Raw genomic sequence first — 19,232 nt, forward strand, 5'->3', positions numbered from 1 at the left:
GTAAAAAAAGAAAGCAAAACAAAGTAAAACAATATTACTGTTGTTTTAATTTGCGATCGTGCCTTGTAATATTTTTCGTTTTAGTTTCAGTAGGTGTTGTTTGCTTTCAAACAGGCTTACGGAGCGATCTTTTATTTCCTTTCAGCCAAGCGGGAGTCATTCAAATCCCGCTTGGCTGAAAGGAAACGGAAGAAATTACTACGTGGGTCTGTTTGTTATTCATTTCCTTCCGTTGAATTTGCCGCCGGTACAAATGTATAGTGGCCCATTGTTATCATAGCAAAACCAGCTGGAGATGCTTCCTTAATTGAAAAAGAAAGGAGAATAAAGCATACGGATGTGATAAAAAAATTAAAAAGAAAGAACTAAAATTAAAAAATAATAATAAAATAAAATAATTGGCCAAAAATATTAAAAATAAAAATTGATGAACTATTTGAACAAAAAAATGAATAAATAAAAAACAAGTATAAAAATAAAATAAAAAAATTAAAGTAAAAGGAATCCAAAAAATAAAAAAAATTGAATTTAAAATAAAACATTAAAGAAAACAGGAGCTACTGAAGAAATTCAATAAAAAAAGTAAAGGAAGATTAAAAATTAAAAAATAAATAAAAGTGAAAATTAAAGTGAAAAATAATTTTAAAAAATGAATTGGATAAAAACCTTTAGTACAAATGCAAAATAATTTCAAGTTTACTATGATGATAACGCTGGGCCGAACGGAACATCACGATATTTGTTTCCAAAATGAAATGTTCGAAAGCAGCCCATTGTTATCATAGCCTGCGACACGTAAGGTCAGTGGACAACCTAGTTCCCAGCTTCCTCTCTCTTTCTCTTCTCTCAAAATGGCGGTCCGCATTCGTTGCTCAGAGTGGGAGAGTGACGAGCAACTGAAGAGCGACCTTGAGCGCTATGTGTTAGCAAACTATTCCAGGCAGGAGATACTGGATTTTGCTAGTCGGGACTTCCCTGAGTATGCCTGGAGTCTGCCTACACTTAGCAGAAGATTACATTTTTTCGGAATCAAATATGTTTGGTACGAAACCAACGTTGAAGATGTGAAGAAAGCAATCGAAGAGGAAATGGAGGGTCCAGGGCAGTATCTAGGGTATCGAGCAATGCAGAGAAAAATACGAGAGCAACATAAATTGGCTGTCCCTCGCAATCTGGTCCATGATGTTATGGGTATGGTGGACCCCGAAGGACTGACTAGGCGAGGGAATGTTGGTAAAAAAAAAAAAACGACAAAGAGGAGCTACTGGAACGTTCACATCATTGGTAAGTTCTCCCACCTTTTTGTGGCAGGTGCCCAAATATGTAAAATTCATTGAGGCATTTCCCCTGATTCCTTAGAGTAAGCCGTTGCAAAGTAGAGTAAATATATGGGATCAAATGGCATGTTATGGCAACCTACCTCGAACCATCCAACTTGTTTGCCTGTGCTTTTATCATGAATTTCAAACTAGTGTAACATGTTTTTAGATATCTGAAAAAGACATTTTAAAGGCAACGCAAGTAACTGAGGTATCTGTGTGCTAAAAGCTCTCATTATCTTGCTTGTCCTTTTTAAGATTGCCAAACAAAATCCATATCAGGACATATGGTGATAATATACGTTGATCTCAACTTGCTTATGCATGCCTGCCTATAGGTACAAATACTTGACTGATGGTCCAGGTCTTTTTGATTATCCAAAACATGGTAGATTTGGACACAAGCAAACCTGCTTCCCTTCCCCATTTCTTTTCGTCTTTCAGTTTGGTGAGTTCCCATAAATTTTCTGAACTTCCCCAATCTGATCAGCCAAGGATCCCCCTTCTGTAATAGGCTTATGATCATAGTGTCATGTCATAGTAGTTATTTTATTATGATGTTTTGTATACAGGGACCTAATCACACTCATTCTGGGGATGGCCACGACAAGCTAATGGGTTTCATGAATAGCACTTTTCCTTTAGCTGTTTATGGCTTGCAAGATGCCTTTAGTGGATACATTTTGTATCTGAAATTATGGACCACAAACTCTGACCCTAAGCTTGGTCGTTGGTACATGGATCATCTGTACAAAACAAAAGGTAACATTGGTCCTGTATACAAAATATATACAATGGCAATTGCAGACTGATCATGATACAGTCAAAGCTGAACCATAGTTAACTACGGTTAAGCTCTACATCCCGGGGAGGGGTACTCCCATATATAAAGCTTATAGGTATGTGCTGCTGTGAAGGGTAGGGTTTTTGAGCAGTTTAGTCTAGGATAGGGTATTAAAAATCAGAGCATTTTGGTCTGGAATAGGGTATCATTTACCGTATAAGCAACTTCCTGTGACAGAAATAAAGTTCCTGGAGACTAGCGAGTCTGGAATAGGGTGGTAATTTTACGCATCTAGTCTAGAAGAGAGTCGCAAAATTCAAACATGATCTAGTATAGGGTAAGGGTCTCAGAGTCCCAGCGACACACCCCTACCCAAAATATCCAGAGGGGGCCCCTCTTAAGTCACTTTATTATATGGCTGCGATAGTACGCGCGTTCTCATTGGTTAATTAGTGGTCCGTACTTTCCCAGTAAACGCCCACGGGCATTACAGATTTTTCCCGCCACCGTTTTCGTTTACAAAACCTAGCTAACTTTGTGACTTTCGCTGAAAGAAACTTCATTAAAAAAGCAAGAAATTTAACAAAACACGTATCTCGGTCTTCTTTAACTATGAGTTCTGAAGATTTCTTATCTGAATTTTATTATCCTGACGAAAAATGAAAGCAATTTGGAAGTTCTCTCTATTTCGCACGCTTTGCCTGTCTGAAGCCATATAATAAACAACTTAATAACCTTGTTTGCTCAAGCTTTACTGTAGAATTCCAGACTTCAGGCTGAAATTTTCTATTTATGGACCTCGCCCAGAGGCTCGGTCCATAAAGCAAAAATTTCATCCCTCAGTCTGGAATTTTACAGTAAAGCCCTCACACGCGGTTATTAAGTAGTTATTAATTTTGAGTAATGCACCGCCCCTGGGATAAGGTATTTTTCCTTGACAAAGTTAATGTAACCAGCCATTGACGTGAATAAAAGGATAAAAATTTATACATTTCCACCAACCAAGTTGTGTGAATTAGTTTGAAAACCAAAAGTAAGGTGAAGTCCACTATTGGCTTGCTTTTAGACTTGTAATGACCTCAGTGGTAATAAACTCATCCTTTTTATGATTATTTACATAAAGTTTCACTTAATTTTCACGTCATGTAATTTTCGCAACACTTATTTTTTGCATCTTTTTTAGTTTGCGAAAAATCGCGAAATTTTCAAAATTAACATGTTGCAGAAGCTTCATGTAGTAAGGTAACTGAAAACATGGGCAGTTAATTTCCAAGTGCTTATAATTTTGATGTTATCCTGATTTCACCTCTCTTTATTAATTGACCTGACACATAGCCTGTGACTTGTAGTTAACACCTGCCACATTTAAATATCATGGATCTGCATTCTTACTATGCTGTCTTTGCATTTAAACAGGCACCTATTGGCATTCATTTTCATTCCTGTCATCCAGAAAGAAATGAATATCTTTAGGGAAACTGTGTGGAATTCACATAGAGTAAGGAGCCAAAAGGATGCTCAGATGCCTAAAGGGATACCATATCACCTGTACTCATTCCCTGAGCAATACAATGCAAATGAGTGTGGTAAGGGTATTTTACTGAATATTTGTATGTTTTAGAATAATATTTGCAGACTGCACAACAAAGCATGTCTTAGAGAGCCAAGTGTTGCATTTCTGATGAAATCTTAAAATTTAAAAATTGTTTTAAGAAAACATGATTTCCTGAGTTTAACAGATGTCTAGAACTTTCCAGGACCAGTGTTCTTTTTCCAGGACTTTCCAGTCCTGGCCAGTCCTTGAAAATAAGAAAATAAAATTCCAGGATTTTTCAGCTTTTCCAGGACCAGTACGAATTCTTTTTTAATTAATGACCCACCACTAAGCACTGGATGAGGTTGCTTCATTATCAGGTGTCAAGTCAGTTGGAGATGACTACTTACCAAAAACTGTGAGAGAGAGCTGTGAACGAATTATTCCCAATATTGATGGGGTGAAGCCAGCCGAGGCAGCAGATGCGTGTCTTTTCTTAAAGGAGAAGTACAAAGAGTCATCACCATCAGCGTCATCAGTTGCATCAGTGCATTTTATTGTAACTTTTTTTCCTTATACCGGTAGTTCAAATGTGTAAAAAACATTGTCCAACAAATGGTCCAAGCACAAAGAACTACAGACTTAGTAACATTCATGGACGTTGTAAAAAATGCCAGTGATAAAAAAGATTTGTTATCTTAAATGAACTGTTCCATGCCATGTTCTCCTCCCAATGGTCTGTGAGAAGCATGAAGTAAGGTTTAAACTAACAGAACAACACTTGAAAGGCAATCACTGAGCTGCTATCTTGATAAAAGGTGGAAGGTGAATTATGCTCCAGTAATCCATTCTCTTACTGACTTAGGTCCATCATCTTACAGTAGGCATTGCATTCATGTTCATTGAGAAAGCATGTGATTACCCTACCCATTAGCTTGTTGTGGCCATCCCCAGAATGAGTGTGATTAGGTCCCTGTATACAAGACAACATAATAAAATAACTACTATGACATGACACTATGATCATAAGCCTATTACAGAATGGGGGATCCTTGGCTGATCGGATTGGGGAAGTTCAGAAAATTTATGGGAACTCACCAAACTGAAAGACGAAAAGAAATGGGGAAGTGAAGCAGGTTTGCTTGTGTCCAAATCCACCATGTTTTGGATAATCAAAAAGACCTGGACCATCAGTCAAGTATTTGTACCTATAGGCAGGCATGCATAAGCAAGTTGAGATCAACGTATATTATCACCAGAATGTCCTGATATGGATTTTGTTTGGCAATCTTTAAAAGGACAAGCAAGATAATGAGAGCTTTTAGCACACAGATACCCCAGTTACTTGCGTTGCCTTTAAAATGTCTTTTTCAGATATCTAAAAACATGTTACACTAGTTTGAAATTCATGATAAAAGCACAGGCAAACAAGTTGGATGGTTCGAGGTAGGTTGCCATAACATGCCATTTGATCCCATATATTTACTCTACTTTGCAACGGCTTACTCTAAGGAATCAGGGGAAATGCCTCAATGAATTTTACATATTTGGGCACCTGCCACAAAAAGGTGGGAGAACTTACCAATGATGTGAACGTTCCAGTAGCTCCTCTTTGTCGTTTTTTTTTTTTTACCAACATTCCCTCGCCTAGTCAGTCCTTCGGGGTCCACCATACCCATAACATCATGGACCAGATTGCGAGGGACAGCCAATTTATGTTGCTCTCGTATTTTTCTCTGCATTGCTCGATACCCTAGATACTGCCCTGGACCCTCCATTTCCTCTTCGATTGCTTTCTTCACATCTTCAACGTTGGTTTCGTACCAAACATATTTGATTCCGAAAAAATGTAATCTTCTGCTAAGTGTAGGCAGACTCCAGGCATACTCAGGGAAGTCCCGACTAGCAAAATCCAGTATCTCCTGCCTGGAATAGTTTGCTAACACATAGCGCTCAAGGTCGCTCTTCAGTTGCTCGTCACTCTCCCACTCTGAGCAACGAATGCGGACCGCCATTTTGAGAGAAGAGAAAGAGAGAGGAAGCTGGGAACTAGGTTGTCCACTGACCTTACGTGTCGCAGGCTATGATAACAATGGGCTGCTTTCGAACATTTCATTTTGGAAACAAATATCGTGATGTTCCGTTCGGCCCAGCGTTATCATCATAGTAAACTTGAAATTATTTTGCATTTGTACTAAAGGTTTTTATCCAATTCATTTTTTAAAATTATTTTTCACTTTAATTTTCACTTTTATTTATTTTTTAATTTTTAATCTTCCTTTACTTTTTTTATTGAATTTCTTCAGTAGCTCCTGTTTTCTTTAATGTTTTATTTTAAATTCAATTTTTTTTATTTTTTGGATTCCTTTTACTTTAATTTTTTTATTTTATTTTTATACTTGTTTTTTATTTATTCATTTTTTTGTTCAAATAGTTCATCAATTTTTATTTTTAATATTTTTGGCCAATTATTTTATTTTATTATTATTTTTTAATTTTAGTTCTTTCTTTTTAATTTTTTTATCACATCCGTATGCTTTATTCTCCTTTCTTTTTCAATTAAGGAAGCATCTCCAGCTGGTTTTGCTATGATAACAATGGGCCACCATACAAATGTACTTCTTACAAAAATTATCCATTATCCTTCTACTTGAATATTTCGTTCAATATAAAATCTAGTTCCTGATTGGATCATTCGAATTTATTGATCAACAAAATCGCAGTTTTTGGATCCAAAGGAAGTATATAAAAATATCACAATTACTATAAAAAAATAACCGTTTTTCCACATGAAGTCTGAAAGATCAAAACGGCGAATATTCTTGACTTGGAAACTTAATAAATGTTGAACCCTCTTCCTTGCCTGTCTTGAGTAAGTAGTCGTGTGTTAAGAAATGTGATGAAAATATTAGATGACCTACATGACGGGAGCCTCTTCCTCGAAAGTGCGTAAAAACTTACGTGTTTCCGCGCTGTATCTGCAATTTCCCGCGTTTTCGTGCATTGTTGTTTGTGAAACGTGCGTGTTCACTCGTTAGGAATGGTTGAATCCAATATGGTGGGACATGGCCGTCGAAATTGGCAGTAGATGTTGTGGTAACTGCGGGGAAATTAAAGTTTGCTTCAGCACAAGGCTCGGAACTAAATAGCCCCTCAGCTTCTCTGCAACTTTCTATCGCTCAGTGATGTTTAGAAATAAGATGGAAGGAAGAGAGGCCGCAAAACATAGAAATGAAGACCATGTTTCCCAAGTGCATGCCAGATGTCAACTTGTCAGCAAGAGGTAAGTAAAGAAATCTTTAAAAAACCACAGGTTTTTTTTCGTCATTTTATCTGTCTAATATTTAATGTTATTGGCTAAGCTGGCTCAAAATGGGTGAAATATTTTGCGAAGGAGATTGCTGCAAATTTCATTCTGGGTACCTCTGGACATATGGTGTTGTTGTGATAGGAGCTTTTTCAGGCGTGAATTTTAATGTAGTTTTTTCGTATGGGGTAGAAACTCATTCGGTAGATTCTTCGGTCACTTTCCGTGAACATTTGAGGTGATACTTCGGGGTTTGGCGTCACGAAATGCCCCCTCCCCTGATGATCCCAATAAAAGGCTGTATTCTTTTCCGTTGTTTTACCTTCTAATGCCTTGGAAGGAAGAGAGGCCGCAAAACATAGAAATGAAGACCATGTTTCCCAAGTGCATCTAATCACAGCTTCAAATCATTACATCTTACAAACAATTAAAACCTGCTTTTGAGGCCTTTGCTAACTTCCTTCCCATTTCCAACTTCATGCTTATGTCTGAACTTACTGAAAAAGTGGTAGCTTCACATTTGATTGAACTTGTCTTTATGAGATCTTTCTATCAACGTATTGTTGAGACTGCTTTAGTCAGAGAGTATAATTATGTAATTTTAGATATTGTTGTTGTAAACACTGGCAGATAAGCTGCACTCAAAGATAAACTGCAACCCGAATTTGGCAACTCAAATTTTGGAAAAGAAGTTTTTAAAAAATTGAAAGAAATCTCAATTAGAGTCTTGAGAAAGTTGCTTTATATTGGTTGCTTTTTTTAACTTACACCTGTGTAAACTCTCTAACATAGAAAACAGAGAATAGTTTTAATCCGTACCTACAATTTTAGCTCTAATTGTATGGACATCATATCAACCAATTTGACTTATATTTGATCTTACTCTGGTATTGTTCAAAGTGTTACTTGTCATTTAAACAATTGTAATTCACTGCTCATTGGTTCACCAAAGTGGCTGATTCAAAAGCTTTAGTGCATTAAAAAAAAACTGCGCTGTATGCCTTGTGTAACAAAGAGAGACATGCTCTTTTCTGTTGTAAAGCACACAGAAGTGGCTAGAGCATGAAAGAAGCTGCTTCCTAGGTGCTTTACATCAGAACAGAGCACAATCAAGGCTTCTCTATTTGTTTCATAATGAAGAATCCACTAAATTCCCCATGCATTACTTTCAATTTTCAAAACAAACTTTATTTCCAAAGCAAACAACAGTGTCATCAGTATGCTCTATACTCTCATAAAGCATGTTACAATAAGCCAATCAGGACCCTGTTGGAATGTTTCAAATAATCTGATTGGCTGTACAAGACTACAGCTGTCAAAAATGTCAACCATCAAATTTCATAAAACCATCAAAGTTCACTTTCTGCAATAGTTTACAAACTGAAATAGTTCAGCAGGTCAAATTTAACACTTTTTCCTGAAGTTTTCTTTAGTTTCTAATATAGAATCTGAAGGTGAAATTTTCATTGAAATTGGGCCAAATTGTGGCTCATAAAAACACACAAGTTTTTTTACATGACAATTAGAAAACAAACTGGTACCTGGCATGTTTACAAACCTTTGTTTGGTTCTTCTGTTGCTACTTGGCAGCTCACTTGTTCCGAAGTTTCACTTTCAATTCACAAAAAAAAGCTAGAGAGAAGTCCTAAGAAAGGTCGAACATAGTACAATTTGGCAGATGGGGTGACAGTTTTTAGCTCAGCTCTTTGCTCTATACTCTCATGGAGCACACTCTTTCAACTAACGACAGCACATGTTATATCCAAACTTAATCATGATAATAAACAGCCAAGGGCTGTGCACACAAGTCCAGTTTTGATAGACTTACAATGGCTGCCTGTAAAGCAGCAAATTATTTTGTAACTCTATTGCTTACATGCTAAAGTTTGAATTATCTAGCACCTGCATATCTCAGTCATCTATTGGTCCCTTATATGCCCTCTAGAAGTCTTAGGTTTCCAATAAGTATCTTTTAAAATTTCCAAGACCCACTTGAAAACCTTTTGGGAACAGGGCTTTCTCAGTTGCTGCACAAAGGCTATGGAATGGTTTACCTTGCTAGATATTTTAACTTATGCATCAGTCAATGTCTTCAAATCCCTTTTACATTGATGTCTGTGAATGACTCATCTTTTGAGCACTATGAATGAAAAGTTTTACATTATCATCATTATTTTTTAATTGTTACTGGCTGTTTTCTGTAATTATGTGTCCTGCTTTTTATGTGAAGGGATACAGAGCATGTTTTTTTTTATTTCATATACCATTATAGAGATGAAATTGTAGAACTATTATACAACTGGGCCAGTTTAAAGAGCTTATTTTACAACACCTTAGTTTATTTTTCTAGGAGCTGGAAATATGACAGAGATTGACATTGTAACAACTACATTTGTGCTACCTCAAAAAATTCATGGCATATTGTATACATACTATTGACACTTAAACCCATGATACAATTGCCAAAAAAGCCAAAGAATAGCTTGATGAAAAATGATATGGAGTGTAAGTTTAAGAACAGACTTAGCTCTAGATGTAATGTCCAGAATAGTATATAGATTGGTTGAGTTTTAAGTGGCTAACAGGGATTGCTTTTCATAAATACATTAAATAAATCATATGGTAAGTGATTAATTAAATGATTGATCAATCATATGAGAAATTATTATGGTTATGATGTGCTGATTTTACTTTAAACTCAATTTTTTGTGAGGTGTCTTAGCTGTAGTGGCTTTACATTCCATGCAATCTGGTACATTTGGTGTTTATTGCTGAGGAGATTGTATTATAGGAATGAGGGTGATGGACATTTTTTAAATACCATTTCCAGTGTATGCATCATATCATCACATCAGATTAGGTAATCATTTATAACAAAATAATGGTAAAATGTTTGCAGTAGCAAACAAAAATAAATGATTAACTAGAATAAGAAGCTTGTAGCAGTATTATTGGCTAACTTTTTTCTAAGCTGTCAGATCATGACTGGCTAGCTGCCTAGCTGGTTGAATGACAAAAACTGACTGAGTGGCCAGATGGTGGCTGTCTGACTGAATGTGAGACTTACTGACTGACTGACTGACTGACTGACTAACCTACCAACTGACTGACCAGCCAACTGGACTGGCTGCTTGGTTGGTTTACTGACTGGCTTGTAGGCTTATTGCAATTGACTGACTGGCTGGCTGGCTGGTTAGCTGACTGACTGACTGACTGACTGATTGATTGAGTGATTGATTGACTGACTGGCTGACTGACTGACTGGCTGGTAGACTAGCTGACTGACTGACTGATTGATTGAGTGACTGACTGACTGACTGACTGACTGGCTGGCTGGCTGGTAGACTGGCTGACTGCTTGATTGACTGACTGGCTGGCTGGTAGACTGGCTGACTGCTTGATTGACTGACTGATGTGCTGAATGACTGACCGATTGACTGACTGGCTGGCTGGTAGACTGGCTGACTGACTGATTGACTGATTGGCAGGCTGATTGGCTGACAGACTAACTGGCTGGTTAGCTGATTGGCTCATCAAGTGAGTGACTGATTGACTGTCTTACCGACGGACTAACTGGCTGACTGGCTGACTGGCTGATTGACAGAGTGACTGACCGACTGACCTATCATGATAATCATAACTGACTTACTGATTATCCCATAATGTTCAACTTTGCATTGTTTTCCCACCTTTTAGTAAGTATGTATGTATAATGTATGTAATCTCATCATCATACATTTCCGCGTGCAAAAAAAAAAATGTATTTCGTAGTAAGCGACATTGATTTAAAAACTTTCGGTTCCACTGAATTAATTGTGTGTACATTAGGTTGCATTTTTTTAAAGGTTGGGCTGGGATTTTAGTAGATGAAGTATGAATTACAGAATTAAGCAGGAATGACACATCCTAGAGTTGGCTAAATGCAGCATTCGAGGATGGTTTTGAAATGCGCGCAGTTTGTAAATAATGAGTGCTTTTGCACCGAAAATTTTTTTACTCCAACATTGTTTTGTCTCTTTAAGACGTTTTGATTCCATTGCTCATCCGAAGTTTCAAGATGCGAAACTTAGTGGGAACAGTGGGCTCTTCTTTTTCACAACGGGGGTTCTAAATTGCAAACATTTCCGTAACAAGCGAGTTCATCTATGAAAACTGATTGCAACGAAACAAGGGATATTCATGGTGACTCATCACGTAACGGATGGGAGAATACCTCTCACTCCCGTCACCTATCAGATCGCAGGATTTGTTGCGTACCGCCGGCTCAAGAATTGAGAGAAAATGAAACAAGTTATCTTGGTGTATTTTGATCACAATTTTACAACCGCACATAAGTTTTGATCAAACTGTCTTTTTCAGTTAGACAATGGTTTCTATGAATATTGGAGTTATGGAGGAACATTTAATAATGTCAACCGGGATTGATGGTGTCAAGATGATATGTTGATTACAGCTAGTTAGAAAGCTCTACATCTCATTGAGTCTATAGTCCTAATTTACAAAAACCAGTTCAGAAGTTGGGTTTGACAGTGAGACTCTGTTCACTTATTTATCATCGTCAGTCATTCTAACCTCTTGAAACTGTTTGGATAAGTAGACTTTTGGTCAGATCTCAATAATGGCAAAAAAAAGTCTTATGATATCGGTGAATACAGTAAACGGTTTGAACCCGGGGTAACATGTAATAGTGTAGTTTGATCGTCCAGGTGAGTGTAGTCCTGAGAAGGACTGTTGTTGGTAGTGGTGACTGACTTTCGACAACCTGAGCGGAAGTCATCATCAGAGTCAAGTGAAAGGTTGTTGTCAGTCGAATGTTTTTAGTCCGGTTTGTGTACACTGATTGGTCAGTTCTGCCGTGATGTTATTGGCTGTAAGACTCAAGTGGTGTAGGTCAGTCGTGATTGGTCGGTTTGGATCCGACCAATCAATCAACCTTTCACTTGACTCTGATGATGACTTCCGCTCAGGTTGTCGAAACGTCAGTCACCACTACCGACAACAGTCCTTCTCAGGACTACACTCACCCGGACGATCAAACTACACTTTTACAGATATCAGTGAAGTTAGGACTTAACAGCTCGAGAGATTGATCCTATAGCTAGGGACATACTAAAACTAAACTATGCAAAGGTCCAAAGTAACTGCAAGGTTTGGCTTCAATGAATTTCTTGGAATGTTAGCTTCCGCTGTTTTCGCTTCAGTCAGGCACACGTCAGTTTCTGTTATTGTTATTTCATCAACATGTAGTTAAAGAAATTAGAAAGTCAACCAGTCTATTCTAGCATTAAAAAAATTAATTAAATGAAATGAAAAAACGAAATTGTTTTTCATTTTATCAATAATTACTGAAAAATTTGCTTTACAGCATTTAGAATTGCAGAGCCATTTCAAATAATTACACGCTAAACGCAAGTTGTAATATGTTAATTCTATGCCAAGAGCAGAATTCACGCTACCCGAGGGATTTCACAGCACTTGACTCAGGTTTCGCCCTTCTCTGATTTCTTTCCGTCGCTGTTTGCTTTATTTCATGAAAGAGATGCGCTCTTCATTTTGATGTATTTGTACTTTTATGATTTTCCAGACTCAAAAACTTGAACATTACATTGGAACTGGTTTCGTATTTTAATATCATTTAAAAATGTTACTGGGGGGGGGGGGGGGTGTGTCTTTGCTGCAGTGCCCGTTCACAAAAAAAATACAGTTTACATTTTAAATCTTTAACTTTCTACAGATTGCTGGTGGAAGCAAGCGATAAAGATTGGGCCTAAGAGAGCATCAAGAAGGAAAGGCATGAGAAATTTACTGTTTGTCAGAGGAACAAAAGCTGCTACAGTAATTACATCGAGAAAAGGCTCATCCTATACCGTTGAGTAAGGTTTGCTCGATAAAGAAGCCATTTCAAGACTGGCGTCGCGTGTTCCTCAGGTGATTCAATATATTCGTGTCAAGTAGTTTACTTCAGATTGTCATCGAGGTAAAAAAAGACCAGAAAAAGTATCTACGTCCTCTCGTGGAAAATTAGAACATTTACTCTGTTAGTTTCAATGTTGTTGTTATTAAGGTTTTTACACTTTTACAGTAAAGTGAAACTGGTTTCGTACAGTGTTCTTATACAATGATATATGGAAAAAAACGGAATAAGGCAATTATTTATAACCATTTATTCCTGTTTCTCCCTTTGCTTCCGATACAAGAAGACCATGAAGAGGAAGGAAAAAAAAATAGGGGGGTCAACGTATTTTATGGCTCAAATTTTTGGTCTTGATTTCTTTTCTCTCTTTTGCAGGTTTCTTCGACAACCCAGCGCTGGACACCAAGGCACACGATCACTTTAGGCATGAGACTAGAGACAAATATCAATCTTGGAAAGAAAGTAAAATTGGACCGACCCCCACTTCAGAGAATAAAATGAAAAATTGGGGGTCGATCCATCCACCATCCCCCACCACACGCGCCTCTATTAGATGGTACTTAAAAGTTATCAATCTTGGAAGAAAGCCAAAAACGATTCCCAGTTCACCATCCACCAACACACCCGCATTATCCCTTACTAAGTTATCAACCTTGTGATACAAACATCTCTTAATACAGTTAAATAAGTTTACAGTACAATCTTGAATACCACATTCTTGTGATTACAGTCTTATAACACAGTAATATTACAATAATTTATACAGTTGTTTTTCTCCATCCAACCTCTCCCGCCGCACCCACCTCGTGCAGACAGATTTTTTAAGTCTTTGTAAAGATTGTCTACGTTGTGGTAGTAATATTTATTTCAAACGCATGCGTTTTGTCTCACCAAATGTCTGTCTTGATACACATGCGTATTACAAGATGTTTTAACCACAAAGTAGATAGCTTTTACAGGTACTAGAGAACTGCTTTTAGAGAACTGCCTGCCGGGAGTGACAGAACGACCTCAATTTATGCTTCCTATGGAAGGTTGACTAGTTTAGTCTGGTTTCTTGCGGTAGTCATTCTTCATGAAATCTACGAGAAAAAGAATGAAGAACTTCGAATGAGCCACAATATAACAATATGATACACAATATATTCTTACTGTGTCCAAAAACAATTTTGTTCAATCGGACATTCCTTTATTTGGTTTAACTCTGACACATTGCGCGCACACACAAAATGAATATGTACGCAATAAAGCAATGTAGTAAACTCACCTCATTAACAAGTTTCTGTTCAACCGTAGTTAAGCTCAACACGCGTTTACCATGACCTTTCTAAACATGTGACCTTCATGGGACCTGAAAGCGGAAATGAAAGCGCACAGCGTCGTCAAACAATATAGACTTTTCTTTCCTATTTGAGGTGCACAAGGGTTTAACGTACATTGCAGATGTATATTGGAAAATCTCTCGAAATCGATAAACATTATTTGGACTTTCTAACAAAAAAGACGCAAAATTGAGAAAAGTCGTCTAAATTGTTTCTTTCCGATTATTTGCAAGTTTTAAAGTATGAAATATCTAAAATGACTTATCCTTTAACCTTTTCTGAGATTCTTTTGGGCGATACCAACTCCATGGTGGGTCAATCCTTAATCACCCATCTCTTGTCCAAAGTCAAACACCTAGACAGTATAGCCACAAACGCTAATCACTCGTCTTTCAAACTTGACTAAAACAAACTTGACACATTGTTGAATACGGTAAAAGACGAATGTGACCAAACCAAATACGAACACATGAAACCCAAAGCTAGATATGTCACGATATTTTTCGCACACTAGACAACGAACCAAATAAGTTACGCGCGAACAATAAATCTAGGATATGCAAATAAATATAACAAGTATAAAACTGGTAACTGACAAAGGACACTAATGAAGACGAGAAAATAAACACCTGACACGAAACTATGAAACTTCAACAATAGCAAAAAATAATAATACAAATTCTTGCGCCTACAGAAAGTCCAGTGTCCAAAACAGTTTTATTTCTCTTATTTTGGGACCAAGTCGTTGCATCACAGATCAAGACTAAGGAAGAGATTTGTTGGGTGACACCGACCCCTTTAAGGGTCAGCTTTAAGTCTCCCATCTCTTGTACAAAGTCAAACACCCAATCAGTGCATAAAGTCAGTCCAGTGTCCGAAACAGTTTTATTTCTCTTTTTTAGGGACCAAGTCTTTGCGTCGCAGATCAAGACTAAGAAAGAGATTTGTTGGGTGACACTAACCTCTTTAAGGGCCAGCTTTAAGTCTCCCATCTCTTGTGCAAAGTCAAACACCTGATCTTTGCATTATGACAGTCCAGTGTCCAAAACAGTTTCATTCCTTTTTTTTTTTTTTTTAGGGACCAAGTCTTTGCACCACAGATCAAGACTATGGAAGAGATCTGTTGGGTGACACCAACCCCTTTAAAGGCCAGCTTTAAGTCTCCCATCCCTTATGCAAAGTCAAACACCCAGTCAGCGCATAAAGACAATCCAGAGTCCAAAATAGTTTTATCTTCTCTTTTTTGGGGGACCAAGTCTTTACATCATAGATCAAGACTAAGGAAGAGATTTTTGGGGGTGACACCAACCCCTTTAAGGGTCAGCTTTAAGTCTCCTATCTCTTGTACAAAGTCAAGCACCCAATCAGTGCATAAAGACAGTCCAGTGTCTGAAACAGTTTTATTTCTGTTTTCTAGGGACCAAGTCTGCATCACAGATCAAGACTAAGGAAGGGATTTGTTGGGTGACACCAATCCCTTTATGGGCCAGCTTAAGTCTCTTGGGCAAAGTCAAACACCTAATCAGCACACGAAGACAGCCCAATGTCCGAAACAGTTTTTTTTTCCTTCATTGTTTGGGAACCAAGTCTTTGTATCACAGATCAAGACTAAGGAAGAGATTGTTTGGGCAACACTGCTGTTGTGTGTCAGCTTTAACCCTTCACTCCTTCACTGTTTAATCCCTGAGAGTGCCTAGAAACTAATGATTCCTTTCAATATCGCCTATGATTCAAACACCATGGTTACAAAGATTAAGGAAATGATCACCAACTAAAGAAGTGCTTGATTGTTAAACACATTCTTCTTTTCTGCACTTTAAGAAATGTATAGACACCAGTGAGGAGAATAGGCATACTGATGTTGGGTGTAAAGGCTTAACATCAGTATGCATATTCTTCATACTACTACCTATACATTTCCTTGGGTTCAGACAAGGAGAATGTGTTCAACAATCAAGAGCTTCTTTAGTTAGAGATCATCTCCTTTATTCTCATGGCCTTAATGTTTGATTCAGGGGTGATGTTGTATGAAGAAATTAGATGTTAGTCAATCTTAGGGTTAAAGGGTATGTCTCCCATTTCTTCTACAAAGACACTCCTGTGTCCAATACAGGTTTTCCTTTTCTTTTTTATGTAGGAACAAACACAACTTGTGTCTATGTTCTAAAAGAATTGGTTCATGCTCTAACTGTGTGTAAATTGAGTTATGGATGCACTTGGGAAGTTCAGAGAGCACTCAAAAAGCTAGAGTTACTTTCTGCTGCACCTTCAGTAACTCTTACCCTTCTCTCGTACCCTCCTAACTTCTCTTGTGCACTAATAACTCGATATACACACACTAAGCATGAACCAATAGTTTAGTAAGTCATCAATGTTTAATTCCATGGCTAACTCAATTAATCAGTAACTTATTATGTATGTCAGTGAATTAGTCAGTTGATCAGTCATTCACATGGCAAGTTTGTCAGTTAATGATACAGACAATTGATGAGTCCTACAGCCAGTAGGTCAGTTAATCTGTAAGTCAATGAGTCAGTCAGCGCATAGGTCATAAAATAGTTGACAAGTCAGCCCATCAGTTAGTCAGCCAGACAGTGAGCCTGTTGGTGAGTCCATCAGGGCATTTGTGACTCAGTCAATCAGCCACTTAGTACATGTGGTAAATATAGCCAGGTTGACCATCAGTGAATAAGTCAGTGTAGATGTATGCCGTCAACAAGTTAGTAATAACAATTTTAAGTGATTGGTAGACTAGCTTTTCAGATAGGCTGTCAGTCTGGTTATCAGTTATCAGTATACCACTTAATCAATATGTTCATAAGTTTAACAATCAGTCAGTCAATCAGTGCAACTCCAACACTTTTCTGGCACCATTCTGCCCTTAATTTTGATCAGACAAGACAGTGCCAGAGGTGAGAATACCCACAGAGCAACCAAGGAAAATGAATTGAATGAAATAATCTTGTGCAAAGAGTCTTGGAGTTATGTCAGAATTACTGACAATTATATCTAAATTAGCATAAATAATATGCATTCAGTAGTTAAAGTCGGATATGCTTTAATGATAAGATAAAGTACTGTCCATCATTTTTTTGTTTACTTACCCGAAAAACTTCCTGAAATCCTTGCACTTGAGACTGAAATCCACTTCATTTTCCTCCCTTCATCAGCCATCTGCAACGTATCGTACAGAGAAGCTCATATTTGAAGTATATGGGAATTTTGAGATTAAAGTCATTTTCCCTAAACGCTAATTACACGAAAAAAAAAAATTTTTAAAAAAGTCACCTTATTTTGATAGGCTCATACTGGTTCTCTGTGTCGTTATTTTCCCATCAGTGTGATTTCAGCATTTTTTCAACCGTTTTCCTCTGAATCTTGCAGTGGAATTGAGTTCGTGAGGATATCTTTGAGTGCAATTTTCGGCTTATTCAACATTTCTATGCAGGGAGTTTTCAATTGCCAAATCGGTGCTCCTCTTGGACTTCTCGTTTGCAAATGCTGCACGAGAAGTGTTCATCCCGCCTGTGAACAAAGTGGCTAATTACGTTGTAAAATAATTTGCAAGCCTGTAAACTGAGAAAGGAGAACAGGTTAGCTTACGTATGCAAAAAGCTGGGCGACATTACCCACACAAGAATATTTTAGGTTTTGAAGCCGTAGCCAACATGGCCGCCAGTTAGCGATTGCTTCTCATGCAAAGATAATTGAGGAGGAGTGGGGCTGACTGAGACTGAGGATTGCCTAGGATTGCCAAGATAAAGACCATTCGCTTTTTTAAGGCTTTGAACTTAAGTCATGCCAACTATTCTCCCGTAGTTTGCTTGCAGTTTGTTTAAGCTTGCAGTTAACTTACCCTTCTTTGCTTCTTGTTACCTTCATTCATTCACAGGGACCTCTTGCAAACTAACGAGAAAGCGGCGAAACAGGAGATTTAATGAGCTGAACAATAGTTAGGTACGATACAAAAAAAAATGCAATTTTTGTTGAAAATGAGTCCATTTTTTTCTCATTTGATTTCACCTCTAAAGGCTTTTGTTTAATCGTCCCAAATGTCTTTTTGCGAATAATTTGTAATAAAATAGTAATAAAATGCAATTTCTAAGGCACTGTTGTTCCGTTGCCATGGAAACGTATTTTTAAATGCGTCCTTTTAGGGCCTAAAAGTGCGATTTCCACCCAGGCCAAAGCAAACTGATTGCATCTTCAGTAATCTATTGGGAGACTGGGGCCTAACAATGACTTTCAGCCTCGTTTTGATATGTTTCGGTGAACGGCCGTTATTATCAATCATTTAGTTAGGAATTTTCGCAAGTGGGAGAGCTTCAATCATCAAAATGGCGAAATTTTTGTCTCAGAGATGTAAGAAGCGTAAATTTTATGGAAATCGCTTTACAAATAGTTCAAGAATTAACGAAGTAGAGTCGATTGCTGTCGAAAGCACTTCGAGTGGGATACGTGAATCCACAGATGGCATTTCACATGATCAAAGCGAAGCGAAGGAATCTTCGGCTTCGTATCGAAAGCTTCAATCAACTATATCAAAGGTCTGTTGAGCTGCACAATCTCAGGTACACTGAATTTTATGGGGATGGGGACAGCAAGAGTTTTTCCAGGATAAAGAATATTTATCAAGATGCTGGAATTTTAGTGGAAAAGAAAGAATGCATCAGTCACGTGCAGAAGAGGGTTGGAACTGCACTTCGCAAATTAAAGCGTGACAATCCAGGCCTTGGAGGCAAAGGGAAACTCACAGACAATCTAATTGATAAACTGCAGAACTATTATGGCATTGCCATAAGGTCCGATGTTGGAAATTTGGCTGGAATGAAGAAAGCTATCCATGCTAGCCTCATGCATTGTGCCTCAAGTGAGGCATGCCCACTTCATGACCACTGCCCAACAGGTAATGCAAGGTGGTGCAAGTATCAAAAGGACAAAGCCAACCATAAAAATCTCTTTAAGCATGGACCTGGCCTTTCTTTACCTGTTATTGCCAAGCTAAGGCCTGAATATATTCGACTCAGTGAGAACAACTTGCTGCAGAAGTGC

At 37.7% G+C, this 19,232-nt stretch overlaps 2 protein-coding genes, 1 long non-coding RNA gene and 1 pseudogene across 7 annotated transcripts; 2 read left to right on the plus strand and 2 right to left on the minus strand.

Annotated features, from left to right (window-relative positions):
- Positions 1-257: 257 nt before the first annotated feature.
- Positions 258-4,340, plus strand: LOC149050124 (uncharacterized; annotated as a pseudogene). Its single transcript, XR_016183912.1, has 3 exons — positions 258-1,284; positions 1,892-2,081; positions 3,520-4,340. The product of XR_016183912.1 is annotated as an uncharacterized LOC149050124 (transcript).
- Positions 4,341-4,471: 131 nt separating this feature from the next.
- Positions 4,472-6,244, minus strand: LOC149050125 (uncharacterized). 2 transcript variants are annotated; one of them, XR_016183913.1, is made up of 3 exons: positions 5,220-6,244; positions 4,736-4,845; positions 4,476-4,610 (listed from the first exon to the last, which is right to left on the minus strand). XR_016183913.1 is itself a non-coding variant. In XM_089197269.1 (2 exons), exons 1-2 carry the CDS (start codon positions 5,650-5,652, stop codon positions 4,603-4,605), a joined length of 441 nt encoding a protein of 146 aa, XP_089053395.1. In that variant the 5' UTR covers positions 5,653-6,244; the 3' UTR covers positions 4,472-4,602. The 2 variants fall into 2 exon arrangements, 1 of the variants encoding a protein (XP_089053395.1); XM_089197269.1 differs by lacking the exon at positions 4,736-4,845 and having other exon boundaries at positions 4,472-4,610.
- A 395-nt stretch (positions 6,245-6,639) lies between these two features.
- LOC149050126 (uncharacterized) lies at positions 6,640-14,748 on the plus strand. Of its 2 annotated transcripts, XR_016183915.1 has the most exons (3): positions 6,640-6,920; positions 12,679-12,872; positions 13,234-14,748. XR_016183915.1 is itself a non-coding variant. In XM_089197278.1 (2 exons), exons 1-2 carry the CDS (start codon positions 6,869-6,871, stop codon positions 13,515-13,517), a joined length of 336 nt encoding a protein of 111 aa, XP_089053404.1. In that variant the 5' UTR covers positions 6,730-6,868; the 3' UTR covers positions 13,518-14,124. The 2 variants fall into 2 exon arrangements, 1 of the variants encoding a protein (XP_089053404.1); XM_089197278.1 differs by lacking the exon at positions 12,679-12,872 and having other exon boundaries at positions 6,730-6,920; positions 13,234-14,124.
- On the minus strand, positions 12,956-17,898 carry LOC113668889 (uncharacterized). 2 transcript variants are annotated; one of them, XR_016183917.1, is made up of 7 exons: positions 17,810-17,898; positions 17,469-17,705; positions 17,285-17,354; positions 15,143-15,300; positions 14,454-14,535; positions 14,126-14,209; positions 12,956-13,940 (listed from the first exon to the last, which is right to left on the minus strand). It is a non-coding gene; the product is annotated as an uncharacterized LOC113668889 (long non-coding RNA). The 2 variants fall into 2 exon arrangements; XR_016183916.1 differs by lacking the exon at positions 15,143-15,300.
- Between the last annotated feature and the right edge of the window lie 1,334 nt (positions 17,899-19,232).

The sequence above is a fragment of the Pocillopora damicornis genome, chromosome 2, assembly GCF_964200805.1.
Source record: "Pocillopora damicornis chromosome 2, jaPocDami1.2, whole genome shotgun sequence".
Taxonomy (NCBI): Eukaryota; Metazoa; Cnidaria; class Anthozoa; order Scleractinia; family Pocilloporidae; genus Pocillopora; species Pocillopora damicornis.

What these genes read in the sequence shown, in the direction of transcription:
- LOC149050125 (XM_089197269.1), bottom strand. Translation starts at nt 5,652, where the DNA reads ATGGCGGTCCGCATTCGTTGCTCAGAGTGGGAGAGTGACGAGCAACTG.
- LOC149050126 (XM_089197278.1), top strand. Translation starts at nt 6,869, where the DNA reads ATGAAGACCATGTTTCCCAAGTGCATGCCAGATGTCAACTTGTCAGCA. An exon ending in TGTCAACTTGTCAGCAAGAG is followed by an intron (nt 6,921 to 13,233) that starts GTAAGTAAAGAA and finishes TCTCTTTTGCAG; the next exon opens with GTTTCTTCGACAACCCAGCG.